At 40.9% G+C, this 25,034-nt stretch overlaps 1 protein-coding gene across 1 annotated transcript in view; it reads left to right on the forward strand.

Moving 5' to 3' along the window:
• The window catches only part of SCN11A (sodium voltage-gated channel alpha subunit 11), a 79,171-nt gene that overhangs the window by 4,124 nt on the left and 50,013 nt on the right, over positions 1 to 25,034 (forward strand). The window contains exons 3-10 of the mRNA XM_045555646.1: positions 797 to 889; positions 10,141 to 10,269; positions 11,542 to 11,636; positions 15,383 to 15,562; positions 16,323 to 16,389; positions 20,924 to 21,065; positions 21,556 to 21,753; positions 22,631 to 22,804. Coding sequence (XP_045411602.1) covers positions 797 to 889; positions 10,141 to 10,269; positions 11,542 to 11,636; positions 15,383 to 15,562; positions 16,323 to 16,389; positions 20,924 to 21,065; positions 21,556 to 21,753; positions 22,631 to 22,804 — 1,078 coding nt within the window. The remainder of the gene's footprint in view (positions 1 to 796; positions 890 to 10,140; positions 10,270 to 11,541; positions 11,637 to 15,382; positions 15,563 to 16,322; positions 16,390 to 20,923; positions 21,066 to 21,555; positions 21,754 to 22,630; positions 22,805 to 25,034) is intronic.

The following is a 25,034-nucleotide window of genomic DNA, read 5'->3' on the forward strand; positions in this document are numbered from 1 at the left end:
ATGGAATACCTGGAAAGGCTAGGCCTATATTCCTACCTGGCAAAAATTAGTATAGTGAGAAACTGATGTTTTTTCTAGAAGGAGCGTGTAAGCTCTGTTTAACCACAACTACACCGTTCCTGTGGCCCAACATCAGCCCATTGCACCCATTTATGTGACTTGCCAGGCTCTTAAGACTTAGAGTTTGCAAGCTCAGTCTTAAAGGGTAACGGCAAATAGGAATTTTCAAGCATTCCTGGTATGCCCAGGAGGTGGGGGAGATACTGGGCAGTTTTAGACTTGGGGAGGAGAAAAAGACATGGCTCAGTAGACACCAAATATTGAGAAGAATGGTGATGAATAACTATTTAGGTAGGGCTCCCTAGAAGCAGAGCCTGAGATGGAGATTCTTATTTAAGTGATTTAATGGATGAGCGCTCTCTGGAGAAGGAGAGAGGGAAGCAGGTTGTACAAGTGGCAGAACCAAGCAACGATGTGGTCTCAGCTGGGTCCGCTTCAGCCTGATCCCACGGGGAACTCTGGAGCATGTGTCGCCCCACAGAACTGTCGGACTTTGAAGCAAGGGTCTGGGTCAGTCAAACGTGTGGAAGGGGGTGTGCCGCTCTCCAGGTGAGGAGGCTGCCATTCGGCAGGGGACGGTTCTCCAGAGAAGGGGACAGTTCTCAGCCAACACTCACAGTCAGAGGATAGATGCACCTACAGAAAAGGGGACCAGGAGCGGCGCCCACAGTCTTTGCCATGATGACCAATGACACGTGCCACCTGCAGTGTATCTGCCTTAACGGATGACGGCCACATTGTTCAGCATGTTCATCATCTGCACGGTTATCATTAACTGCGTGTTCATGGCCGCAAGGCTTGGTAACTACAGTAACACGGATCCTCCCGAGTAAGTGTTCTCCTTCACTCTCCCGTGCTAAGTTTCTCAACAAGCACGCCTAAAAGAGTTATAATGATAATAGAGTTTACAGAAAGAAAAAATCACCAATGATTCCAATTCCCCAATACAAATGATGGCAGAGTCAGTTTTATTTTTGTACATACTTTAACAATTGTGTTTAAAGGACTTTTAAAATACATTTGTAATAAACACATACAATTTTATGCTTAGATTTTAATTGGTTCTCTTTGTGTTTACATAGGTTTTATAGGAATTCTTTTGATGGCTATATAATATTTTACCAGAATAAACCGTAATTTACTTAACCACTCTGGTATTTTAGTAACATAAATGGCATTGTCACAAGCATCTTTTTGCAGAAAGGTATTTTTTAATTATTATTTTGGCAGGATAGATTCTTAAAAATGGGTTCTCTAGATCAAAAGATACATTTCAATGCTTTAAAAATATATGTAGATAAAATATTTTGCAAAAAGCTTCTATCATTTTACTCTGCTATCAGCAGTATATTTTAATAACCAATCATATTACATTTTTGCCAACATTAATTTTTTCTTCTCTAATTTATGGAATTAAAATATTTACATTTCTTTAATTTCCAGATAGATTAGACTTTTTTTTGATGTTTTTGCATGTGAATTGTGTATTCCCATCTTTGCCCGTGTATCAGTTTCATTTATTTCCTGGTCAGTTTGAGGGAGTTCTTTGTATAATTAAAATATTAACTTTTTGTCATTTTTTAATTGGCTTTCCAGACAAACAAATTTGTTTTTTAACTTAGAAAGCTTTGTATTTTGATAAATATTTTCCTCTATATTGTCCTAGTTTTTCTAGTTTAACATATTTACTGCTTTTATCTTTCAGGAATATGTTGAATAACAAATTGAACAAATAGATTATTTATTTCTATCGTATATTTAATTATGTGACAGAAACCACTGCAATCAACATAGACCATTTCCATTACCACAAAAAGTTTCCTCTGCCTCTTTGTAGTCAATCCCCTTACCGCAACTCCCAACCCCAGGCAAACACTGGTCTGCTTTCTGTCATTCTAGACTAGTTTTGCCTTTTCTAGAATGTTATATACATGGAATCGTATGGTATGTAGGATATTATACTTTTGTGTTTGGTTTCTTTCACTTAGCATAATGGTTTGAGATGCATCCATGTTGTGTAGATCACTATTTTTTTTTCTTTTTGTTGCTGATTTTTATTCCATTTTATGGATATACCACAATTTATTTTCTCATTTATCTGTTGCTGAACACTTGGGTCTTTTCCGGTTTGGGGCTATTATGAATAAAATTGCTATGAACGTTTCTGTGTAAAAGTCTTTTTGTAGGTATATGTTTGCATTTCTTTAGTATAAATACCTAGAGGTGCAGTTGATGGATCTTATCAAAAGTATACGTGTAACTTTGTAAGAAACTGCCAAACTTTCCCAAAGTGACTGAATCATTATATGAAAGTTAATTTATGAAAGTTCAAATTTTTTTATTCAATTTATTTTGATTTTAATTTTCTCTTCTATTTCTAGCTTCTTAAGGTGGAAGCTTAAATAGTTGGTTTTAGATCTTTCTTCTTTTCTTATACAATTGTATAAAGGCATAAATTTCTGTCCAAGCACTGCTTTAGCTACATCCCACAGATTTCAGTGCATTGTTTTGTGTTTTTATTACCTTTCAGTTCAAAATAGTTCCTTCTATTCCTCATGATTTCTTCTTTGTCCCATGTATTCTTTCTTTCTTTTTTTTTTCTTTTTTTTCCCATGTGTTCTTTAGCGTGTGCTTTTTAAATTTCCAGATATTTCATGTTTTCTAGTTGTCTAATTGTTACTGGTTTTCAATTTAATTTAGTTATGGTCAGAGAATATACTCTGTAAGATTTCAATTTTTTGAAATCAAGACAAACTTGTTTTAGAGTCTGTCTTGGTAAATCTTTCATGTGTGTTTGAAAAAACTGTGGATTCTGCAGTTATTTGGTATGATATTCCATAGTCGTTAGGTTAAGGTGGTTGATAGTATCATTTAGATCTTTTATAGTTTTATTTATTTTTTACCTAGTACTTTTAGGAATGACTGAGAGGCTTGAAATATCCATCTGTGATTGTGGATTTGTCTATTTTTTCTTTTTGTCAAATTTTGCTTTGTGTATTTTGAAGCACTATTATTAGGCACATATAGATTTATGATTATTATATCTTCCTGATATATTCATTCTTTTATCATTATGAAATGTTTTCTTTGTCTCTAGTTATACTCATTTTAAGGTTTATTTTGCCTGATATTAATATAGTTACTCCAGCTTTCTTTTGTTGTTTGTTTGCATGGTATACCTTTTTCCATTCTTTTACTCTCAACGCTTTTATGTCTTTGTATTTATAGTGTATCTCTTACAAACAGCAGATAGTTGGTTTTTGCATTTTATGCAATCTATCAATTCAATCTCTGCCTTTTGATAGAATGTTTAGTTCATTTACTTTTAATACAGTTATACAGTTAGATTTGAGCCTGCCATTTTTCTACTGTTTTTTTATTTATCTCATCTGGGTTTTTGCTCCTTTGCTACTTTATTGCTCCTCCATTCCTGCCTCCTTTTGTGTTAATCAGGTATGTTTTAATATTTTTCATTAATCTTCTACTGGCTTTTTAGCTTTACTTTTTTGCGTCACTTTTTAGTGGTTGCTGCAGGAATTAAAATATGCGTTCTTAATTTATCACAATGTACTGAGAGTTAATATTCAATTGCTTCAGGTAAAATACAGAATTCTTGTCATGGTTTAGTTTTCTATTTGTTTGTTATTTTGTCATATATTCATATCAACAAACATAATAAACCCAAAAATACAGTTTTGGTTTCAGTAGAAATATATCTCTTAAAGACATCCCTTCCTATAGATCAGTTATCTTCTGGTGTCATTTTCCTTCAACCTGAACAACTTCCTTTAATATTTCTTATGGTTCAATTCTTTTGGCAACATGTCCTCAGTTTATATTGATCTGAAAATGTCTTTATTTTATATTCATTTTTGAGCAATAGTTTTACTGTATATAGAATTGTTGCTTCACAATTTTTTTTGGCACTTTAACCATGTCATTCCCATGTTTTCTGGTCCCTGTTATTTAGCTATCTCTCACTTGCTTCCAGGATTTCCTCCCTAACTTTCTAGCTGCTCTGAACTGCATCCTCTTCCATCTTAAATCTTCAAGGCTGCAGCCACTTGCCAATGTTGGGGTGGGAGAGGGGAAGTTGGAAAACACTCTCTGACCAAAAATGTTAAACATTTTCAAAACTCTTATGGATTGCATTACCTTCCTTTAAAAGGAGCTTCTGCTCCAGTTTCTGCTTCATTTTGTTCACTTTTCAGGACCTTTCAATAACTGTCCATTTTAATATTTTGTTCAGTTTAATACTCATTTTCCATGGAAGGATTTGATCAACTACTTCACACCTCCATCACCAGAAGCAGGTGTCAATTGTCTCCTAATTTTGCTTTTGGTGTTTTTTTTTTTTTTTCCGTATAGTAAAATTTAACAGACTTTTCTCTTATGCCTATGGATTTTGATTTATAATTAGAAAGACTATCTCCAGCCTTAAGTTATAAAAGAATCCTCCCATATTTTCTTAGGGTGCTTTTATAGCTTCTTTTTAAAAAAATCTTAAATCTTTGATTAATTTGGAAGTATATCCAAATATAAAATGTGATAAGTAGATCTACCTTTAAATTTCCATCCCAGATGTCTATTGTCTATCCATTTATCCTAACACTATTTATTAAATAGTCCACCTTTTCTTCTCTGATTTGAGATGTTACTTTATTTGGATCTATTTCTGGATTTTCTCTTCTGTTCCGTTGGTCTGTGTTTTCTTTTACCAGAACCATGCTTTTAAACTATCAGGACTGTCTAATGTCGTAATGTGTAGGAGTGCTAGAGACCCTCTCATTGCTCCCCTTTTAAGAATTTTTACAGCTCCTGTTGGTTTATTTTTCTACATGAATTTTATAGTCAGCTTGATTAGTTTTCTTGAAATGGTGATAAAATTTATAAATTAACCTGGAGGAACCTGACATCTTTATGAGGTTGGAACTCATTGAGGACATGATGTCTTTCATTTGTTAAAATCTTCTTTTGTGTCCTTCAGAATTGTTTTAAAGTTTTCTTCATATAGATCTTCCACATTTCTTGTTGAATTTATGTTTGTGGATTTTATTCTTTTTTGTTGCCATTATAAATGTAGTGTTTTCTTTTATTATATCTTGTAACTAGTTGCTGTTGTTATATAAAACTATTGATAAATATAATCAATGTTATATATAAACATTTTATGTATATAATATTTTGTGCTATCTTTGATAAAATTTGCCATCAACATTTGTTTTCTCTGTTGGTGACTTGCCTGGCTTCCCATCTTTTCCATGTTTTGAAATGTTTTCTACAGCTTGGTAATGAGCCATTCTGAGAGAGAGAGGGAGAGAGAATAGTATCCAGTAAAATCATTTATATCTGAACATCTTTTTCTGGGGATGGGGTGGGGTATAAGGAATTAGATAGTGGATTAGGAAAAAATTTATTAATAATGTGTTCATTTTTTCCTTGGTCATTGATCGTCTTTACTTTTAAGATTCCTCTGAATATTTTGCTATATCTTTTTTCTCATTTATCATTTTATTCATATGTTTTCTCTTTTTGTGATTAGATTTGCTAGGAACTTCCCTTTTTATGTTTTTCTAAAAACTCTCTTAAATTCTACTTTAAAATATAATTTTTTGGTTCTATCTTCTTTTATTTCCTTCATCATACATTCATTAGGACTTAACGTCTTCTAAAATTAGAATTTTAATGTTTACTTCATTCATTTTCCTTCTTTTTGTAAATAATGAAAATATTTATTGGGTCAATGCTTATGGGTACAACTTTGCCTATGCTTTATAGGTTTTAATATGTGGCATTTCAATTATTAATATTTTCCAAATGTCTTTTGTATTCTGTTTTTCCTTTCTCCTTGACTTGGTACCTTGCAGATTCCTTTTTAAGGATGTTGATAGCAGTGTTCCTAGTGTCATACTTGGCAAATTCCAAGTATTGTACTATCTCTCCTGCATTAGTTACTCTTGCAGCTATATATTTCCTTTAAGATATTCTAGGTATTCAGAGACCCACTCAGGTTCAGGCAGACACAAAAGCTTCTTGTGAATGAAATGGCTCATCTATTATTTATAAAATGAGTGGACAACGACTCATTTACTCTGTCTCAGGTTTGAGGGACTTGGGCACACAGGTAAGAAAGTACTCATGCTAGAGATGTGATGGCAGGGGCAGCTGTTTGTGCTTCTCGTGGGGAGTGGGACCAAGGACTCCCAGACCTTGGAGGAACTGATCAAGGAAAGCAGCATCAGCAGGAAAGGGGCTCTGTGAGTGGGTGTGGGTGCTCCAGGGAGAGATGGATTGATGACCCTTACCCCTGCAAGCTGGGTGTTGCTCATTCTCATTATGCTGCTTTAGGAAATGTTTTTATTTTCAGATCATTCCACAGATTTTCAGTGGGACTTTGGGAAGGCAGTCTCCAGTGACTTCTACACTACCTTTTTCCTGGAAGTATTCTCTGAATCATGAGTGTTCTCCTTTACTTTGTGCTAATGGTTTCTAGGAGATGGGTTAGAGGCCAGACTTTGGAAATTGCCCTTTCTTTGACTACGAGGTCTGATCTGGTCCATTTGTCTCTGGAAAATTCTCCCTGCTGAGTGGGATCTTTGTAGGGTTGGTCCCTCTCTGTTGCTGCATGGAATCTAGAATCTGGTTAAGGCCAGCCAACTTAGGGATTGTTTCTTGGGGAGGGCACGGATAGCACTGGGAATGGAAACCATCCTGGCAGCATCACTGCCCTATGGAAACTTGGCTCTTGTGTGCAGAGCTAATTGAGAGTGCAGGGGCTGCTGCTCACTGCTTACTGCAGCTTCCCTGGAAGCCTTTGTGATCAGCAGGACAGGACCTATGGAGGAGGAAGATCAGGATGGGCTATTGTTTCCACAACAGTGGTTTGCCCTGCCCAGCACTTGTGGTGAGGTAAAACTGAGTCTTATCTCTCCATTATGGGAAGCAGTGGCCCAATTGGAAGCTGATTTGCTCTAAGGCTATTTCACTACTAAAAGACCCATAAGGCAGAGATACAAAAGAACCCTTTTCTAGGCTATAGGGAAACAGAGAGGCAGGGGTAAGGGAGCAGAGGCGGTGGGAGGAGCTGCTTCTCTCCCCTGGTGGCCTTTGGACAGGCAGTGAATGTGTGAAAATGGGGGTGGGAGGAGACTGTTGAAAATGTCCTCAGATAAGGAGGCAGCAGCTTTCTGTTTGTGGGCTTGGCTTTACTTTATATCAGATGTCATCTTGGTCTGCTTGTCCCACCACTGGGCCAGGCTTCAGCTGGAGAAGAGAAAATGAGGAGGCTGGAGGTGGGAAGCTAGATGGTCAAGCAGGAATGGCAGCCAGGGGCTGCTGTCTCATTTGCTTGAGCTCTAAAGACTTGCAAAATCCCTCAAATCTGCAATTACAGCTTTTTATCAGAGTACTTATAATTTTATAATTTATTCCTGGGTTTAAAAGGTGATATTTCAGAAAAGACATTATTTAATCTGATGTGTTCACTTATCACCTAAAAGGTGAGCAGCCCAGAAAAAGCCTGAAGTGAAGAGAAGCTCTTGCTTGTGGCAGCCTCATAACTGTTTCTGCCCCTGGACTTGGCTTCTTTGCGGTTTTAAAGTTTTCGAGATCTTGGTTCTTTAGCTTTGAGGACTAATAGTGGCTGGATATTCTACCAGGAAAGAGGTCCACTTCTTTTACTCTGAAGCAACAGCTTGTATGACTGAATTGGTTATTTCAGTCCCATATGTGTATGGTATGTGCATGTGTGTACAAACCCAGTATTTTTGACAGCTTGGGATTGTAGCAAAAGATATAAGCTATTTTTTTTTTGGAGGTAGAAAAGGAAAAAGGGAAATAAAATTAGAGAATTGTTAGTCTTAGCCTATTTTGAGTTGCTATAACAGAATACCATAGGCTGGGCAATTGATAAAGAACAGAAATGTATTATAACAGTTCTGGAGGCTGAGAAGTTACAGGTTAAGGGAACTTCATCTGGCAAGGACCTTCTTGTGTCATCCCATGGCAGAAGATGGAAGGGCAAAACAGCACATGCAAGAGAGCAAGAACAGAGAGACTTGAACTTGCATTTTATCAGGAACCCATTCCTGAGATAAGGGCATTAATCCACTCATGAGGGAAGAGCCTTCAAGGCTTAATCACCTTTTAAGGGTCCCATCTCTTAAAACCATCACAATGGCAATTAAATTTCAACATAAGTTTTGGAGGGGACATTCAAATCATAGCAAGAATAGAACACAATGTAAGATTCAGGGAAGAAAAAGGAAAAACATAGTTTTTTTTTTCTTAAATGTGGTAAAATGCATATAACAAAAAATGTATAATATTAAGTTCAGTGGAGTTAGGTATGTTCACATTGTTGCACAACATTACCATCATCCATCTCTTGAACTCTTTTCATCTTGTACAAGTGAAACTCTCTATCCATGAAATACTAACTCTCCATCTCCCCGTTCCTTCAGCCTGTGCCTCATATAAGTGGAACCATACAGTATTTGTCTTTTGGTGACTGACTTATTTCACTTAGCATAATGACTTTGAGGTTCATTCATGTTGTAGCATGTGATAAAATTTCCTTCCTTTTTAAGGCTGATTAACATTTCTTCACATGTATACACCAAATATTGCTCATCTATTCATCTGTTGAAGGACATTTGGGTTGCTTCCACCTCTTGGCTATTGTGAATAGTGCTATGAACATGGGTGCACAAATATCTCTTCAGGACTCTGCTTTCCATTCTTTTGTATATATACCTAAAAGTGGGTTTGTTGGATTATATTGCAGGTGTATTTTAAATATTTTGAGGAATCTCCATACTGTTTTCCATAGGCATTGTACCATTTTACAATAGCATACCAGCATTTCAATTTCTCCACATCCTCACCAATACATGTTATTATTATTTTTTAATAGTAGCCATCATAATGGGCATGAGGTCATCTCACTGTGGTTTTGATTTACTTTCTCTAATGATTAGTGATGTTGAGCATCTTTTCATATGCTTGTTGGTCATTTGAATATCATCTTTGGAGAAATATCTGTTTAAGTCATTTGGCCACTTTTAAATTGGGTTATTTAATTTTTTGTCATTGACTTGTAGGAGTTCTTTATATATTCTGGCTATTAACCCCTTGTCAGATACATGATTTGCAAATATTTTCTTCTATAGGTTTTACTTTTTCAGTTCTTACATTCAGGTCTTAATCCATATTGAGTTAATTTTTGCATATAGTGTAAGGTAAGGTTCTAACTTCATTTTTTTGCATGTGGATATCCAGCTTTCTCAACACCATTTGTCAAAAAGATTGTCCTTTTCTCATTGAAGAGTGTTGGCACTCTTGTTGAAAATCATTTGATCACATATATGAAAGTTTATTTCCAGGCTCTCTATTCTATTCCATTGGTCTGTCTTTATGTTAGTACCACACAGCTGTGATTACTGTATCTTTGCAATAAGTTTTGACATTAGGAAGTATGAGACCTCCAACTTTGTTCTTTGTTTTCAAGATTATTTGGGCTATTCTGGGTCCCTTGGAATTCCATATGAATTTTAGGATGAATTCTTATATTTCTGTAAATACACCATTGGGAGTTTGATAGGGATTGCACTGAATCTGTAGATCACTTTGGGTAGTGTAATATCTTAACAATATTAAATCTTCCAACCCATGAACACAGGATATGGAAAGATCCAGTTTTTTCATTGTTATTTACTTTTTATTGTTTCTCACCATCATCTCCTCTGTACATCAGAGTGACAGTTCTAGAATGGTGGTGACAAAGTACAACCTCCAGGCCTAGGGCCTCATATTGGCTGAAACTACTCTCAAGAACACGGCTGTAAAGCTAGCCTTAAAAAGCAGCTTTGTGACTTTATCTATGGGCCTGTTTCTTGGAAATTCTAAATATTAGATCTTTCTTGAAGAACTTGTCTTTCTGAACTCTGGTTTGCTGAAGATCGCAATGTTAGATGTCACATTGAAGTGGAATAAAATATCAAGGTCAGATATGACAAAAGGGCTCTTTGCTTTTCACTTAACTTATAATGTTCCTTCTTTTCTGAATGATTTGCTTTGTAGGCTTGTCTTCACTGGGATTTATATTTTTGAAGCTTTGGTAAAAATATTGGCAAGAGGTTTTATTCTGGATGAATTTTCTTTCCTTCGAGATCCATGGAACTGGCTGGACTCCATTGTCATTGGAACAGCGTAAGAATGTTAAAGGTTTTTTGTTGAAGGGACTTGGGAGGGGAAAGGAGCCCCTTTGCTGCCATCAGGGCTCTGTGTGTCCATGTGAGTGGCTGAGTGTGGCCTAATGATGCCTAGACCTCTGAGTGCTGTGTTGGTAGGCTCTGAACAGCACCATGCAGCTAATTGGCCAGAGGCCTCCACGCACAAACCCATTTCTAAATCAATAGTCATGCTCTCATTTCTTCAGTCATTTACTCACAACACTGGGCAGTTATGGGCCAGGCTCTGTGCAAGATACAGGGGTTGTGACAATGAAAGAAAAAGACATGACTCTTAACCTCACGAAGCTCACAGTTGAGATGGGAAGAGGACAATTAATGACAATTACAATATAGTATGTTAGAGTACCAGAATAGGGGCTATGTATATATTGGGCTGTCAGTGCATGTAGGAGGAATGAAACAGTTTAAAAAAAATCTCTGGCTACTGCAAAATCACAAAGAACTTTTATGGTTTTGGCTTTTATGTTTAAGTCCATGGTCTATTTTGAGCTAATTATCATGTATGGTGTGAGGTAAGGGTTGAAGTTCTTCTGAAGGAAAGGACGCTGATTTGGCATCTGAATCATGGGATGGAGTCAGTAAAATAAAAAGTCAGAAAAACAATGGCCCTGTGCCAGTGCAACAATCATAAGTAATTAGCATTACTTAATTTGTGCAAGGCATTGTGTTAAGAACTTTGCATATATTTTCCTATTTAATATTCACAAAATCCCTTGGAGGTAGGTATTATTAGTTTCAGAGTTTTACATATGAAGTTCAGTAGTTGCGTGCTCTTGGTATTTAAAGGTGGTGTAGCGCAGTGGTTGAGCATGTGGATTCTGAAGGCAGACTACCTGGGTTCATGTCCACGGTTGGCTGTGTAGTGGCTGGGAGACCGTAGCAAAGTGCATTGGGGCCTGGAACTTAACAGCTAGTCAACAAATGTTTGGGGGGATTTCTATTATCCATGGATATAGCCACACCTGCATGGATTATTTCAAGGAATCCTCATCTGTGTCCACATACAAAGATTAGCTGAGAACAGCCTCTTGTGTAGTTCATGGTCCATGGCAATGGACAGTGATATTGCCAGATCCTGAGATGAAGGTAGGGCTGGGAAGGTGAGGCTGCGGACTTCACCTGGGTGGACGCAGGCCCCAGGCTGAGCTTATCTGTGACCTTTGTGGAGATGTGTGGTGCAGCCGTAGGACTGACCAAGCTCAGGCTTGCCCTGTGCTTTGTCTTGTAGGATTGTATCATATTTGCCACAGTTCAGCTTCAGGATGTCATCACTGCGTACCTTCCGAGTGTTCAGAGCTTTGAAAGCCATTTCAGTAGTTTCAGGTAAGTCACTCTAACTTTCAACACTGGCTCTTAGCTGGAGAGAATGTTCTTTTATATTTAAATTTTTCAAAATGTAATCCTGTAAGACAAAAACAAACAAACCAACCCTGCTTTACACTTTATTTGATTGTTCAAGCAATAATTATTGAGTACCTAAGATACCCACACACTGTGCTCGCTGCTTGGAATCTGTAAGTGAGCAAACAGACAAAGACCCCTGTCTTCATGGAGTTGACCTTCGGGGGTGGGGTGAGGAGGAAGACATGAAGCAGTAACTATGACAAAGAAGTCTAAAATAAATTGTGTAACAGGTGAGAAAGTGCTGTATGCCATAGAAAATAAAAAGGGAAAGCACACCCCTGAGGATATGAAGTCACAGGAGTTAGAGGAAGCAGGTAGCAATTTAAGTAGAGTGATCAGGATAGGTGTCATTGAGGGGGGAGAGGAGAGAAGAGATTTGAAGGAGTGTAATTTCCCAAGCAATATATGGGAAAGAGTGTTCTGAGCATGGGAAACAGCCAGCAGAGACCGGGGACAGTAGGGATGGGGATGGAACTGGAGCATGGGCAGTGGGGGCAGGGCGGTAGAGGTGGGATCATAGAAGTGAAGGGGAAACTTGGAGCCACGGGGTGGGCGGGGGGACTTGGCTACTTGGGCTTCACTCTGAAGAAATGGGAGCTGTTGTGTGGAGAACAGAATGTAGAGGAGCAACGGGAGAAGGAGGAAGACAGGTAGGAGGTGTGGTGTTTCCATGAAGAAATGAGCAGTCCCAGTCTCCTGCTGTGGTAGCATAGCTGCCTGATGGTCCCAGCTGCCACCCATCTGGGTCCACCGCTGCACTCTTGCTCATGCCAAGATCCTGCTTGCCATGCATGGCGGGGGCACTAGTGCTGACCCATTCCTGAAGGATATGGGGCTCTTCTGATGGGGACCTTTGGCCCCCAGCAGCCTGACTGAGACTCTTGCAACTGCACTGCAGTCTGAGGCTCTTCCTGCCCGATCTTGCTTCCCTCCTTGCCTTTGCCTTTCTTAGATGCCAGACCTGTGTCACATTGTGCGGCCTCTCTCTGCCCACTCCTTCTCCCTCGCCTCATCTTTCACAGGCATTCCCCCACCCCCGACAAATCTCTTGTGCATCTGATCCCAGAATGTCTGCTTCTCAGAATGCAGAGTGACACAAGACACCATGATCACGCAAGGCATGGTAGCACTCTTAGACCAGTGTGGCGGTTGTGGAGTCAGTGGATAGTGGTCAGGTTCTGTGTAAATTTGAAGGTAGAAACAATAGAATTTCCTGATAGGTCACCTGTATATGTGGTGTGGGCAAAGAAAAAAAAAAGAGTCGAGGATGACTCCAAGGTTTTTGGCTTCAATGAATGGCAAGAGAGAGTTGTCACAGATGGTGATAGGGAAGTCTGTGAGAGGAGCAGGCCTTGTGGGTCGGGTTAGAGCTGGCTTTGGACATGCTGCGTTTGAGCTGTCTGTGGGATAGCCAAGGGACAGGGTCAGGCAGGCAATCAGATACAGGAGTCTGGAATTCCAGGCAGCAGTCTGAGCTGGATATCCCATTTGGGAATCATGGGCCTGTAAATGGTACTTAAAGCTGTGCAATCTGCCAAGATCACCGAGGGAATTTGTACTGGCAGAGAACAGGAGAGGACCTGAGCCACAGGGCACTGCAACATTAAAAGGGGAGAGAGAAGAGGAGAAACCAGAAAAGGAGATGAACAGGAGCCAATGGTGAAGCAGGAAGGAAACCAAGGAAGGTCTCCTGGAAGCTTGGTAAGGAAGGTACCTTAGCCCTGGGAATTAGGAGGAAGCCAAGGGTGAGCTGTGAATATGGACTCTTGATTATTAAAAAAATGAGGTTATTATGGCATACCCTTCTCCTCTAATTCCCCTCTCTTCTCTCGTCTCTACTAGAGCAAACAAACAAAAACTTCATGAAAAAAATCTTCCCTCTCTGGAGTCCTTTTCCCCTCCCTTCTTCCCTTCTCTCCTACTGTCTTCCACTAGTGGCTTTGGCACACTATGGAAAGCCACAGGGACTACTTGTTTGTGCAAATATGTAGACTTAAACTATGAGGGCTGTCCAGAAAGTATCCAGCTCTGCAGCCTTCATATATCATATAGCCCCAATACCTGCACTTCAGGCAATCTGGATCCTTTCAAACAGAGGCTATGGATTTTTTGAAACCCAGAAAATCAACTATGTCGTGGTAAAGAAACTGGCAGTCAGAGGGCACTTTATGTAGACTCTGTCCCTCCTTCTTTTCCTTATTTGCAAGTAGGACCTCGGTTTCCCAGGTAGATTTAGGAGTGTTTTGCACAAGCGGAGCCCCTCATATTTTCGCATGGATAAAATATACATCCAGGCAGTCATTTCGCAGCTTTGGTGTCTCCTTCATCTCTGCAGGTGAATGTGGTCTCCATTGTGGCCCATTAAACACTTTGAGATCCCTGGATGCTTTTTGGGAGTAAGGATGTGAGGTGCATGAGACTATGAAAAAATTATTCAGGAAACACAACCATCTTTCATCTAAATTTCTTGCTTTGGAGCAGCCTCTTGTTAGAGATTAAAAGCTGGCTTGGGTGGTGAGGCTGAGGCAGCCTCTGGTTTGGCTTTGGTTAGAGATAACAGTGAATGTCCCAGCTCGGCCTCCAGGCTCCTCGCCTTCTGGCTTCACGCCGTGTGGGAAGCCCATCCCACCAAGGGCTCGGCCTCACGCTGATGCTACTGCCACGTGTTCTCAGCTCTTCCACCTTCAAGCTTACCGTTCAAGGTCTATTCCGATCAGTTGAAATTTTGTTACTTAGTGTCATTCCACGCATTGCAATTCACATCTGCATTACAATTCACATCTGGGAGGTCATCTCTCCAGCTACCTTGAGAGCAAAGACCATGACTCAGTGGACTGCTGGAGCTGACTTGTTCTTTTTCCAAGTTCATGTCCAGTGATATCATGTTAGCAGCTTGAAATCTCCCATGACCGTGAGGGAGGGGGTCAGGATCTATGCCACAGAATTTAGAAAACGAGGAAACCTGTAAAAGGTCCAAATCAAGGCCTTCCCCAACCCACTGCACCCTCCTTGAAGATCCAGTTTTAATCACTTACTAGCATACTACAAGATTATGTCCTTATTTTGTAACATTGGCAGCCTAACAGTGTGCCATGGGCATAGTAGGTGCTTAATAAATATTTCTTGAATGAGTGAATGGAAAGAAAAACACCCTATTTTAACTGGTAATCTGAGTTTTTTCCCCAGGACGTCCTCATGACTTGGATCTAGACAAAGCTCCTTCTTCTCTTCCTGCACCCCTCAATTTAGCTCATCTCACGGCACCCCATGTACCTCGATAGGAGACAGTAACTACCAAATGTTGAATACGGGTCTATCTCAATCTCTAATGTGGCCCCAGCTATGGAGGAGCCTTCACAACTGTCCCTAAGTTATGCCTGTGTCTGTGTGGCATGTTACTGCTCAACGTCCCCTCACTTGCTCCTCAGAGAGGCCTTAAGGCAGGCGTAGGGCAGGGGAAGATGTCGAGTCCCAGAGGAATTCACCACTTCGATGACACACAGCTTCTGAAGCACAGAGTTGGAACAAGAACTGCTAGGCTAGGCCGGTTTCTAATTCTAGCCTGCAATTTGGCGAGACCAAGACCTTGGTTGCTGCCTCCTTGCCCCTGGCCCATTCGTAGCTGAGGGGGATGGGCTTCTCCCCACACCTGTCCCTCTCCTCAGGTCTGAAGGTCATTGTGGGGGCCTTGCTGCGCTCTGTGCAGAAACTCGTCAACGTGATGATCCTGACCCTCTTCTGCCTCAGCATCTTCGCCCTGGTAGGTCAGCAGCTCTTCATGGGAGGTCTGAATCAGAAATGTGTCAGGAAGGACTGTGAGAATATCAGTGACCTTGAAGCTCACGGTAAATACCCCGGCGTTCGCTCCGTGGTGTGTGCATGGTTCACCTTGACTTAGCCCAACTCTTCCTGCCTGCATGCCTGCATTGCAGAGTCTGGGGAGCAAGGGAGGACTTCACCCATCCGGGGTGCTTCTGTGGGCAGATGCATTTCTTAGAGGATTGCCTCATTGTTCAGGTTTCCATGGAGAAGGCAAAGCCTGAAGCCACATCCGCAAGAGCAGTGTCTGTCCCATCCCTTGCCATTTAGATCTTGGCCCACTTTTTTGTAATGTTTTGCAGAAGTGTTCAGAATGCCTGGATTTGGCCAAAGGAAACCAGCAACTTCCCGGTCCCCCTCCTCAAATATTTTCTCCAAAGACAACACTTCTTTCCCTGCCCACCCTCTCCACACTGAGGTCAACCTTACTCCTGTTTCATGTGTCCCAAGTCACACATGACTACATTCTCTCCACGTCTGTCATGGGCTGAGTCTGTGTCCAGCTACCCAGGGATGGTCTCCGGTTCAGTATTATGTACCAAGAAGGCAGGGTGGTGGTGGCAATGTCACCGCTTCCTCCTCCATTTCTCCTTCCTTTTTCCTTTCCCTCCTTTCCCTTGCTCCTTTCTGAGGGCTTACACCCCCATTCCTCCCCAGACACCCACTTTGATTATTTTAGAGGATTCAGAACCAATTTATTTTCAAGCATACTTTGGCATATTTGCTGTCCTCTTTCCTTTCAGTGTTTTCTTTAAAATCTGAATTTATGACTTTTTCTTCTCTTAGATTATTGTTTTGAAAAGAAGCAAAATTCCACTGAATTCAGAATGTGTGGCAACTGGATGGTTAACAAGTAAGAGGCTTATACTCTCTATCTTTCCCCCAAGCAGAGCACCTCTAGGCCTTCTGGAATGATGTTGCAGTCTTCATCTGATCCCTGGTGGAAGCAATGATAATAGTTCCCACATAGTACTGGTTATGTCCTATGTCTACGCAAGTTTGGACTTGCAATATTAAGTTAAAAATTATTTTCAAGTGTTTAGAGCAGCTTTTCTCCCTGGTAGTGCTGAATTGGTAGCTTATAAGAAACCTACTGAAAACTTAGTGATGTTTTAACTTTGTGGGGTGGATATTCAAGACTTTCAAAGGTGAGAAGGGATGTTGTGACTGAAAGCCCCACGAGGCCCTTGTTTCGTAGTCGGTGGCATCAGCCTGGCGCAAGATATCTGAGCATGCCGCCTCTCTCTGCTGACCCACTGACCACCACCGTCTGAACTAGAAACACAGCTGTACACACTCACATACACTCGCCCCTTTGGCCCTGTGGGGAAACACATCTTTCTTCTAGGATATCGCTGTTCTCTGTGCTGAAAGATTCAATTCAGTAAAGATCTATTGAGTGTATTTCAAGTAAAGATAATATGTGAGGCACTCTGATGAAATAGATCACATTCAGTCCTCAATAACAAGTAGATATCAAGAGCCTACAGTGTGCCCAACTCTGAGTTAGATCCAAGAAATGAAGTTATGAACAAGGCAGCTCCACACTTTTGAAATGGATGTCTTCCAAGGAAGAGAGGCAGAGAGGAAATACAATTATGTGTAGCATAACAACATATAAGCCGATGATGGACCACACATATGACAGTGGTCCCACAAGATTATAATAATTTTTATATATTATAATTTTTGCTGTTCCTTTTCTAAGTTTAAATACATGGACACTTACCACTGTGTTGCAGTTGCCTACAGTATTCAGTACAGTAACATGCTGTGCAGGTTTGTAGCCTAGGAGCAATAGGCTCCACCAGATAGCCTAGGTGTGTAGTAGGCTGCACCATCTAGGTTTGTATGAGTGCACTCCATGGTGCTTGCACAACCATGATATCACCTAATGTTGCATTTCTCAAAATATGTACCCATTGTTAAGTGACATATGACTGCTAGAAAGTGTGATGAGTGTTACAAGGGATACGTGCAGGTTCTGAGAGACGTGACAGGGCATGTGACTTTGGACAATTAGGGAAGACTTCTCTCCACTTGCAAGACACAATAGGCTTTAATCTAATATGAGGTTTCCTGAGCCCTCTAGGATGATCATCAACAGGACACATTGTACCCACAGTGTCTTCATCTTAAAGGGGGACCAACAGCTGCTGCATGTGGTGCTTCCTTGACCCTCACCCACACCAGCAGATATGATTATGATAGACAAAATCTAAGGTGGGGTGTGTCATCTAGACACAGAGAAGCAGCAGCCTTGGTTTCCAATTGGTCTTTGCAGTGTTCTTTGCATTCCAAGTTTACGTGCCAAGCATAACTCGCTCAGTCTAGGTACAACATGAGAACTCAGGAATTTTACAGTAAACCAACTCCTAGTATACAACATTCCACATTGATCATAACATGGTAGTTTCCTAGGAAATGGCACTCTGAGATCTGAGGTCACCTTCTGAGGCAGTCCAGGGCTCAGGCCTAGTCTCTACCCTTTGCTCCATTGCTTCCTGCCCTGAGGATGGATTGACTGGTGACTACAACTCAGATCTGAAGTATGAGCAGGAGGTTCTAGTAGGTGAAGAGATGGAGCAAATGATTACAGACTGTACAAACAGAAGGGTGAAGGCCTTGGGGCATGAGAGCATGTTGGGGATGGCAAGAAGCCCAGTGGATTTATTGGGCAGAGAGGAGGCAGGAGGGGAGACAAGAGCCCACCGTGCAGGACCTAGCAGCCCATCAGTGCCAGCAACTTTGATCTTGATCATAGAGAACACAGGAGTAATGGAAGGTTTTAATACAGGGGAATGACTTGGGCATATTAGAGTTTTTCAAAAGCCATCTATGGCTGCTGTGTAGAGAATGGATGAACAGAGTAGATGAAGAAGCCACTTATGAGACTGTGTGAGTACAGGTGAGAATCATGAAGCTATTCAGTAGCGATGGAGAGAAATGGATGGATGAATTCCAAAGACATTTAGGAGACAGAAAGAACAGGATCTGTAGGCTGAAGAGGGGTGTTGGTGTTACTTGTGTGTACAAATGCGTGTGTGAGAGAGTGGTGGGAAGTGTAAAGGAGAGAAAACTGTTACAGGTGTTTCTCATTTCTGGTGTGAGTGACTGGTGATGGGAGCCTTGGAAGAGAGGCTTAGTCAGCTGTATCAGCTGATGAGAGGGTGCATCCAGAGAGGAGGAGATTGGGCAAAACAGGCTTATATTTTGAGTGGTAGTCAGGAAACGAGGGAGACCAAGTGTGGTCGGTCCATTCTCAGCAGGCTCCTGGAAGTTGGAGGGCAGTCGGACTTCACAGAATTTCCTTGAGAGCTGGGGGGAGGCAGGCACAATGGATGCCCTCCTCCTCAGTCACCCCAGAGCAAAGCCTCCACTCACAGAATCCTGCTGTGCCCACCAGACGGATCCTGATCACTGTCGGGGCCTCTGATTAGTACGGCTGAACAGCCCAGGCTCACCGGGCTGAAGAAAGCCTTTGCTGTAAAGGATACCAAAAGAAAGCAACAGACAAAGTGGTCAGGGACAAAACAACAAGAACTCAGAGAACCAAAAAAGGCTTTAAAAACTTTAAATAGTGTCTCTGGTGAAATTAAAAGAGATATGGCATACATAAAGCTAAAAATACCTTGTTATGAAAAAAGAACAGTCAGAAAACAAGAAAGGTTTATTAGAAATTAAACATGATTACAAAAAATCAATAATAGAACTAAAAGATAAATTGAGAAAATAGCCCAGAAAGTAGAAACAAAAGACAAAGACAGATAATATGAGAGTAAATATCAGTCTAGTAGTTCCAATTTTTGGCTAAGTAGAAATTCCAGAAAGAGAGCTCCAGAAAAAACAAAAGAGAGGAAATCAGGGAAGAAATGATGTGGAAAATTTCCCTGCAACTAAGCATGCAAGTCCCTCAGTGCCCCATATAGTGCCCGACACAGTGAATGGAAAAGGACCACGCCAAATGCATTATCACGATATTTCAGAACTTTGACGGGGGTAGGAGGCGAATCTTAAAACTTAAGAAGAAAAGAAAGTCAGCCACAAAGGAACAAAAATAAAAAATTGCACCAGACTTCTCAATAGCAAGACAGGATAATAGCTGAGCAGTGCCTTCATAGTTCTAAGGAAAAATGATTTTTGATCCTGAATTTTTTTTCTGGTCAAACTATCAATTGATTCTAAAGGTAGAATAAAAATAGATATATACAAAGATCACTCAGCCTTCTTAAGAAGCCATTGGAGAGATGCTACAGAAAAATGAGGAGTTAAACCAGAAACGGGTAAAGTGCAAAAGCCAAGAAAAAGATGTACCCAACCCAGGAGAGCCATTGACGCAGGTCACAATGTTTTTTATGAAGAGTGATATAAGTAGTGATGAAGTGGTTTGGGTTGTGGGAGAGCTGACCCTCAGCTACCACAGGCGGAAGTTAATCAACAAGGACTAAGACTGATGAATCAAATATCAATGTCAGCACTGCATTCAGACATATGGATATAAATGAGTTAAAAGTTGTTGCGTTTAGGTTGCATAAAGAATGATACAATTATTTCATTACAAGCATTTTGATGCATGTAATTTTTAAGCCATATGTATTACTTTGATTAAAATACCATATTTATTAAAAATTAGCATAATTGTTAATATAGTAATTAAATTAACATATACTACGTACATACCCTCAGTATATCCTGTAGATATACTCAATGATGTGTGCTTTGGTAATATGGGTAAAGACCTATGTTCAAAGATACCATTGCCCAAATGTTTGTAAGGACTTTTAATAACTAAAACCTAAATATTCATCATTAGCAGAGCAGTTAAATAAATCAAAGGACTGGAGGCATGAAAAGAAATGGTATATCTCCCTAGTGCTGATATGGAATGATCTCCAAGCTATATTGTTCCATAAAAAAAGCAAGATGCAGGACAGTGTTCAAGGCATGCTCCCATTTGTGTATTATAAAAGATATGTATAGATATATGTGCTTCTACAGTCATAGAAAACTTCTAGAAAGTTACAAAAGTGACTGTTACCTCTAGGAAATAGGACCAAAGGACTAGGGAGAGGAGGAGACTTAATATTCATTGTATGCATTGTTTTGCTGTCAATTGTTCACTGTGTAATTGCTCTTAATTTTTCAGCGAAGAACTTGCTAATATGAATTCATTAATCAATCCATTGGAAAATGAGTCCATGAGTGTCCACATTAAGGTGTGGGCTGGGAGCCTTGGCAGACAGGGATGGCCAGTCTAGAGAGACTTCCTTCCTAGGGCATTCTGGTGTGAGCCCATGGCCCTCTGAAGAACCAGGCTCATGGGGAGAAGGGAAGCTGGGCTGTGGGGTATGTAATTCTTTCTCTGTTCCCTTGTTTCTAATATCTAGTGCCTGTTCTGAACAATTTCAATGCAAGCACACCAAAATTAATCCTGACTATAGTTACACGAATTTTGACAACTTTGGCTGGTCTTTTCTTGCCATGTTCCGGCTTATGACCCAAGATTCCTGGGAGAAGCTTTACCAACAGGTTATCTATTTAGAGTCTCTCTCCTTTTTCTTCCTCCGTGCCTCCCCTTCCCTTCTGTCTATCCCTTACCTACTTATCAATCATTTATTTATAAGCTACCATCTATCCTCCACTTTGTCCTCTCTGTCTCATCTTTAACGGTGGTACTGTTAAATTCTATTAGAAATTTCAAGAAAATTATAAATGTGATATTTGGAAGAAGAGTGCAAAAACATTCCTCTTCCTAGAAATATCACCATTGTCCAGATTCCCTACTGTCTAAAGTTTCACCACTAGCACTACCTCTCTTGCCTTAAATTTAAAAAATGCAAATACCCTTGAGAAAGTCATAGGTAGTAAAGTCCCTGAAACTTCCATGTGACAGTATGGATGGCATCTCCCCACTGAGAGACAGGGCATCAGGAGTCCCTGTGTAATCTTTGCTTGAGGCTGCTGTCACCACTCTGGGGAAGAAAGCTTCAGATGCAAACGTGTGCTCTGTCCCTTGCAGACCCTGCGCACCTGTGGGCTCTATTCAGTCTTCTTTTTTGTGGTGGTCATCTTCCTGGGCTCCTTCTACCTGATTAACTTAACCCTGGCCGTTGTCACCATGGCTTATGAGGAGCAGAACAGAAATGTAGCTGCAGAGACGGAGGCCAAGGAAAAGATGTTTCAGGAAGCCCAGCAGCTGCTAAAGGAGGAGAAGGAGGTAGGGACATGGGGTCAGGCAGTGGGTTCTGCTTGGGGGAGGGACCTCAGAGGCAACGTGGCCTGGAGCTCAAGGTTGCCGTCTGGGGCCTGGTCAAAGTGCTTTTTCTGCTGGTGCTTTTCTGAGAATTTAAGCCCCTTGAAGACTGGCTGTGCTGCTGTCTCTCACAGTCATCCAGGCCCAGGGCTCTTGAGAACAGGGCATGCTTGGTCTTGATGCTCTTTGACCTTCTGAAGCCTAGGCCTTCCAGACATGTCCCAAATTACTGACTAGAGGATATAACTTATGTATATGTAAATCCAGGCTCAGATCCAGGCTTTCTTCTGGAAATATGAAGAATTTTGTGTTTGAGGGGGGGCCCTAGAGCAACAGCCATGATCATCTCTCCCTGCCTGGAATCTCTGTCATGTTTGTTCAGTCATTCTAATAGTTTCCCTGGAATCTTCACTTTCTTCCCACTCAATTCTAAGATTTTCAGGGCAGGAACTGTGTTTTATACTCCTTTGCATCCTCTACAGGGATTTGTCAGAGGGAAATTTATTACAAATGCTTAATATCTGCATCATCAATAAATGCATAAACATTTATTGAGTGCCTAGCACATACTGGACAGTGTGCTAACGGGTAGTGATACAGAGCCATGTTAATAAAAGAGACAATACTGCCTTTGACGGCTATAATTTCTGTGCAAAAACAGGACATGTTCCCTCAGATATGTAATGACAGAGTTAGTATATTCCAGTTAGATGATGGGCAATCTAAATGTACAATGCTATCAAAAGAAAGGAGAGTTCAACTACTCTAAGATTGAGGTCATTTGCAATGCTTTATGAGGAGGTAAAATCTGTTTGCTAATTGCTTTTGTTCACTTTCTAAGGCTCTGGTTGCCATGGGAATTGACAGAAGTTCACTTACTTCCCTTGAAGCATCATCCTTTTCTCCCAAAAAGAGAAAGCTCTTTGGTTATAAGAAAAGGAAGTCCCTCTTTTTCAGAGAGTCTAGGAAAGATCAGGCTCCAGGATCAGATTCTGATGAAGATTCCTCCAAAAAGGTAAGTTTTGTCCAAGGGACTAATGATATCACAGTGCTGTCCAGGTGAACAGGTCCAGTTGTCAGTCTAATTGAAAGGATTCATTCATTCACTTATTTATCCATTCATCCATTTGCACATACATGCATCCTATGTCTATTCAATTACCCATTTTTATAAGCATCTATTTCAAGTGTATACAATGTTTACTATCTGCTTGGCACTAGGCTAGGTACTGGGGATACATGGTTCCTACACCACAGAGTTTACAACTAATGATGAAGACACATTCATAGGGAGGCAGTTACAATGGAATGCGATGACTGACATGATGATCGCTGTGGGAGAAGAGAGGAGGAGCAGCGTGTCAGTGTGGGTTCCCTCTGAAACAAACTCAATGACATTGGAGTGCAATTAGATTACTGGGGAAGTGAGCCCAGGAAGCACTGAGAGAGGAGGGAGAACTGATATGTAGAAGGGAAGGAGCCAGTGAAGGTGTACCATCAAGCCAGTTACCACTGAAGGTAGTTGGGGTTCGATCCCTCTGGAGTGAGGGCATTGGAGTATGTGTGTGTGTGTGTGTGTGTGTGTGTGTGTGTGTGTGTGTATATATCTTTAACCAGTGATGGGCCAGAGTAAAAACACCAACTTTGGTCAATCATTGGTTAAAGATTGCTGGGGACTAGAGAGAACAATTTCCTTGTATTTCTAAGTTGCATGCATTAGGGAAGATTTAGATGGGAAAACCAACAGCATCTGCTTCAGACAACCAACCCAGACTTGGTAGGGGTTGGGGGAAAAGCAGTGGATCAGAAAAGGGTTCTCAGAAGAAGCAGTGTATAAGCAGAAAGGATGAATTCACCAGGCAAAAGGAAGAATGGAACATTACTGGTAGAGGGAACAGCAAGCACACAGGCCTGGAAGCAAAGGTGAGCAGGAGAATATGACCTGGAAGAAAACTTACGTGCGTGCGTGCGTGCGTGTGTGTGTGTGTGTGTGTGTGTGTGTGTGTGTGTGTGAGATGAGGTTAGGGGAGGGTGGGTGGCAAGCAGCTGTGGTGGTAAGATGGGGTGATCACAAGAGACCTTGAAAACCAAGCTAAGGAGCTCACCTTTTGCACTGATGGCAAGAAGTAAGCAGCATTGAAAGGTTTAAACAAGAGGTGGATATGATCAGATTTACATTTTTGAAATTCTGGATGCATTGAAGATAGGGGATTGGATGAGGGCAAGACTGGAGGCAAACAGTTAAGAAGTTGTTACAGTAACTCAAGTGAGAGAGGTGGCAGAGGCTTAAACCAGGGTTAGGGCAGTGAGGATGAAGAGAGACCAACAGATTGCAGTGGGCAACAGAAGATAAAATTTGGCAATTGAATTGATGTAGAGGGTGGCGATGATTCCTGGTTTCTGACATAGGTAGCTGACTTGATGGAGTGTAATTTACTAAGACAAGAAAGGAACATGTCTTGAGGTGAGAAAGATGGCATGTTCAGTTTTGAATGTGCCAATTTTGAGGTGCCTATGGGACATCCAAGTCGGGATGTTGAATAGGCAGTGTGATATGCAGAAATGAAGCTACAGGGTGGTGTCAGTAGAAAAAGTTATTCTTATCATTAAGGTGGGAGTGTTCAGACATGTTTTAATTGTAAAGAGAAGAAAATGTTGAAGATACAGGCCAGGGAAGGATGGCAAGAGCCATTTTCTTGAGAGAGAAAGAAGATGAAATGGGTAGAAGGTGGTATACATGCCTGATAATGGGGTGGGGAAAGGGAGTCCAGGGACCTTTGCAGAATTAGATAGAAGGATCCCATCCTCTGTTATGGTCAGTTCTCTGCTGTCGTGATGGGGACAGGTCTCAGGGTTTAGAGACCACAGCATAGTGAAGATACTGCAGATAATTGCTTTTGATATTTTTTTCTTTTGATATTTTAAAAATTTTTCCTCAGTTCACGAAACAGTAGACAAAGACCCAGAACACCTAATACAAAATGTGTTTTCTCTTTAACTAGAACAGGGAATAGCTATAGGAAAACTACACAGATTAGGTTGTACAAAGGGGTAGTTCCGTTTAAGGCTCTGGTTGGTCAGAAACTTTGGGGAAAAAGCCATTATGGGCACTTTGGCTGTCTGGATAGCTGCAGGTTATGTCCCTTAACCTCCAGTGGCTTTAGAATTGTAGGTAAAGTGAGAATCAACAAGCTCTTGGGCACAGCCTGAGAGGGTGCTTGGGGTTTAGGATATATATTTTGTGA

This window comes from Lemur catta, chromosome 1, assembly GCF_020740605.2.
Source record: "Lemur catta isolate mLemCat1 chromosome 1, mLemCat1.pri, whole genome shotgun sequence".
NCBI lineage: Eukaryota > Metazoa > Chordata > Mammalia > Primates > Lemuridae > Lemur > Lemur catta.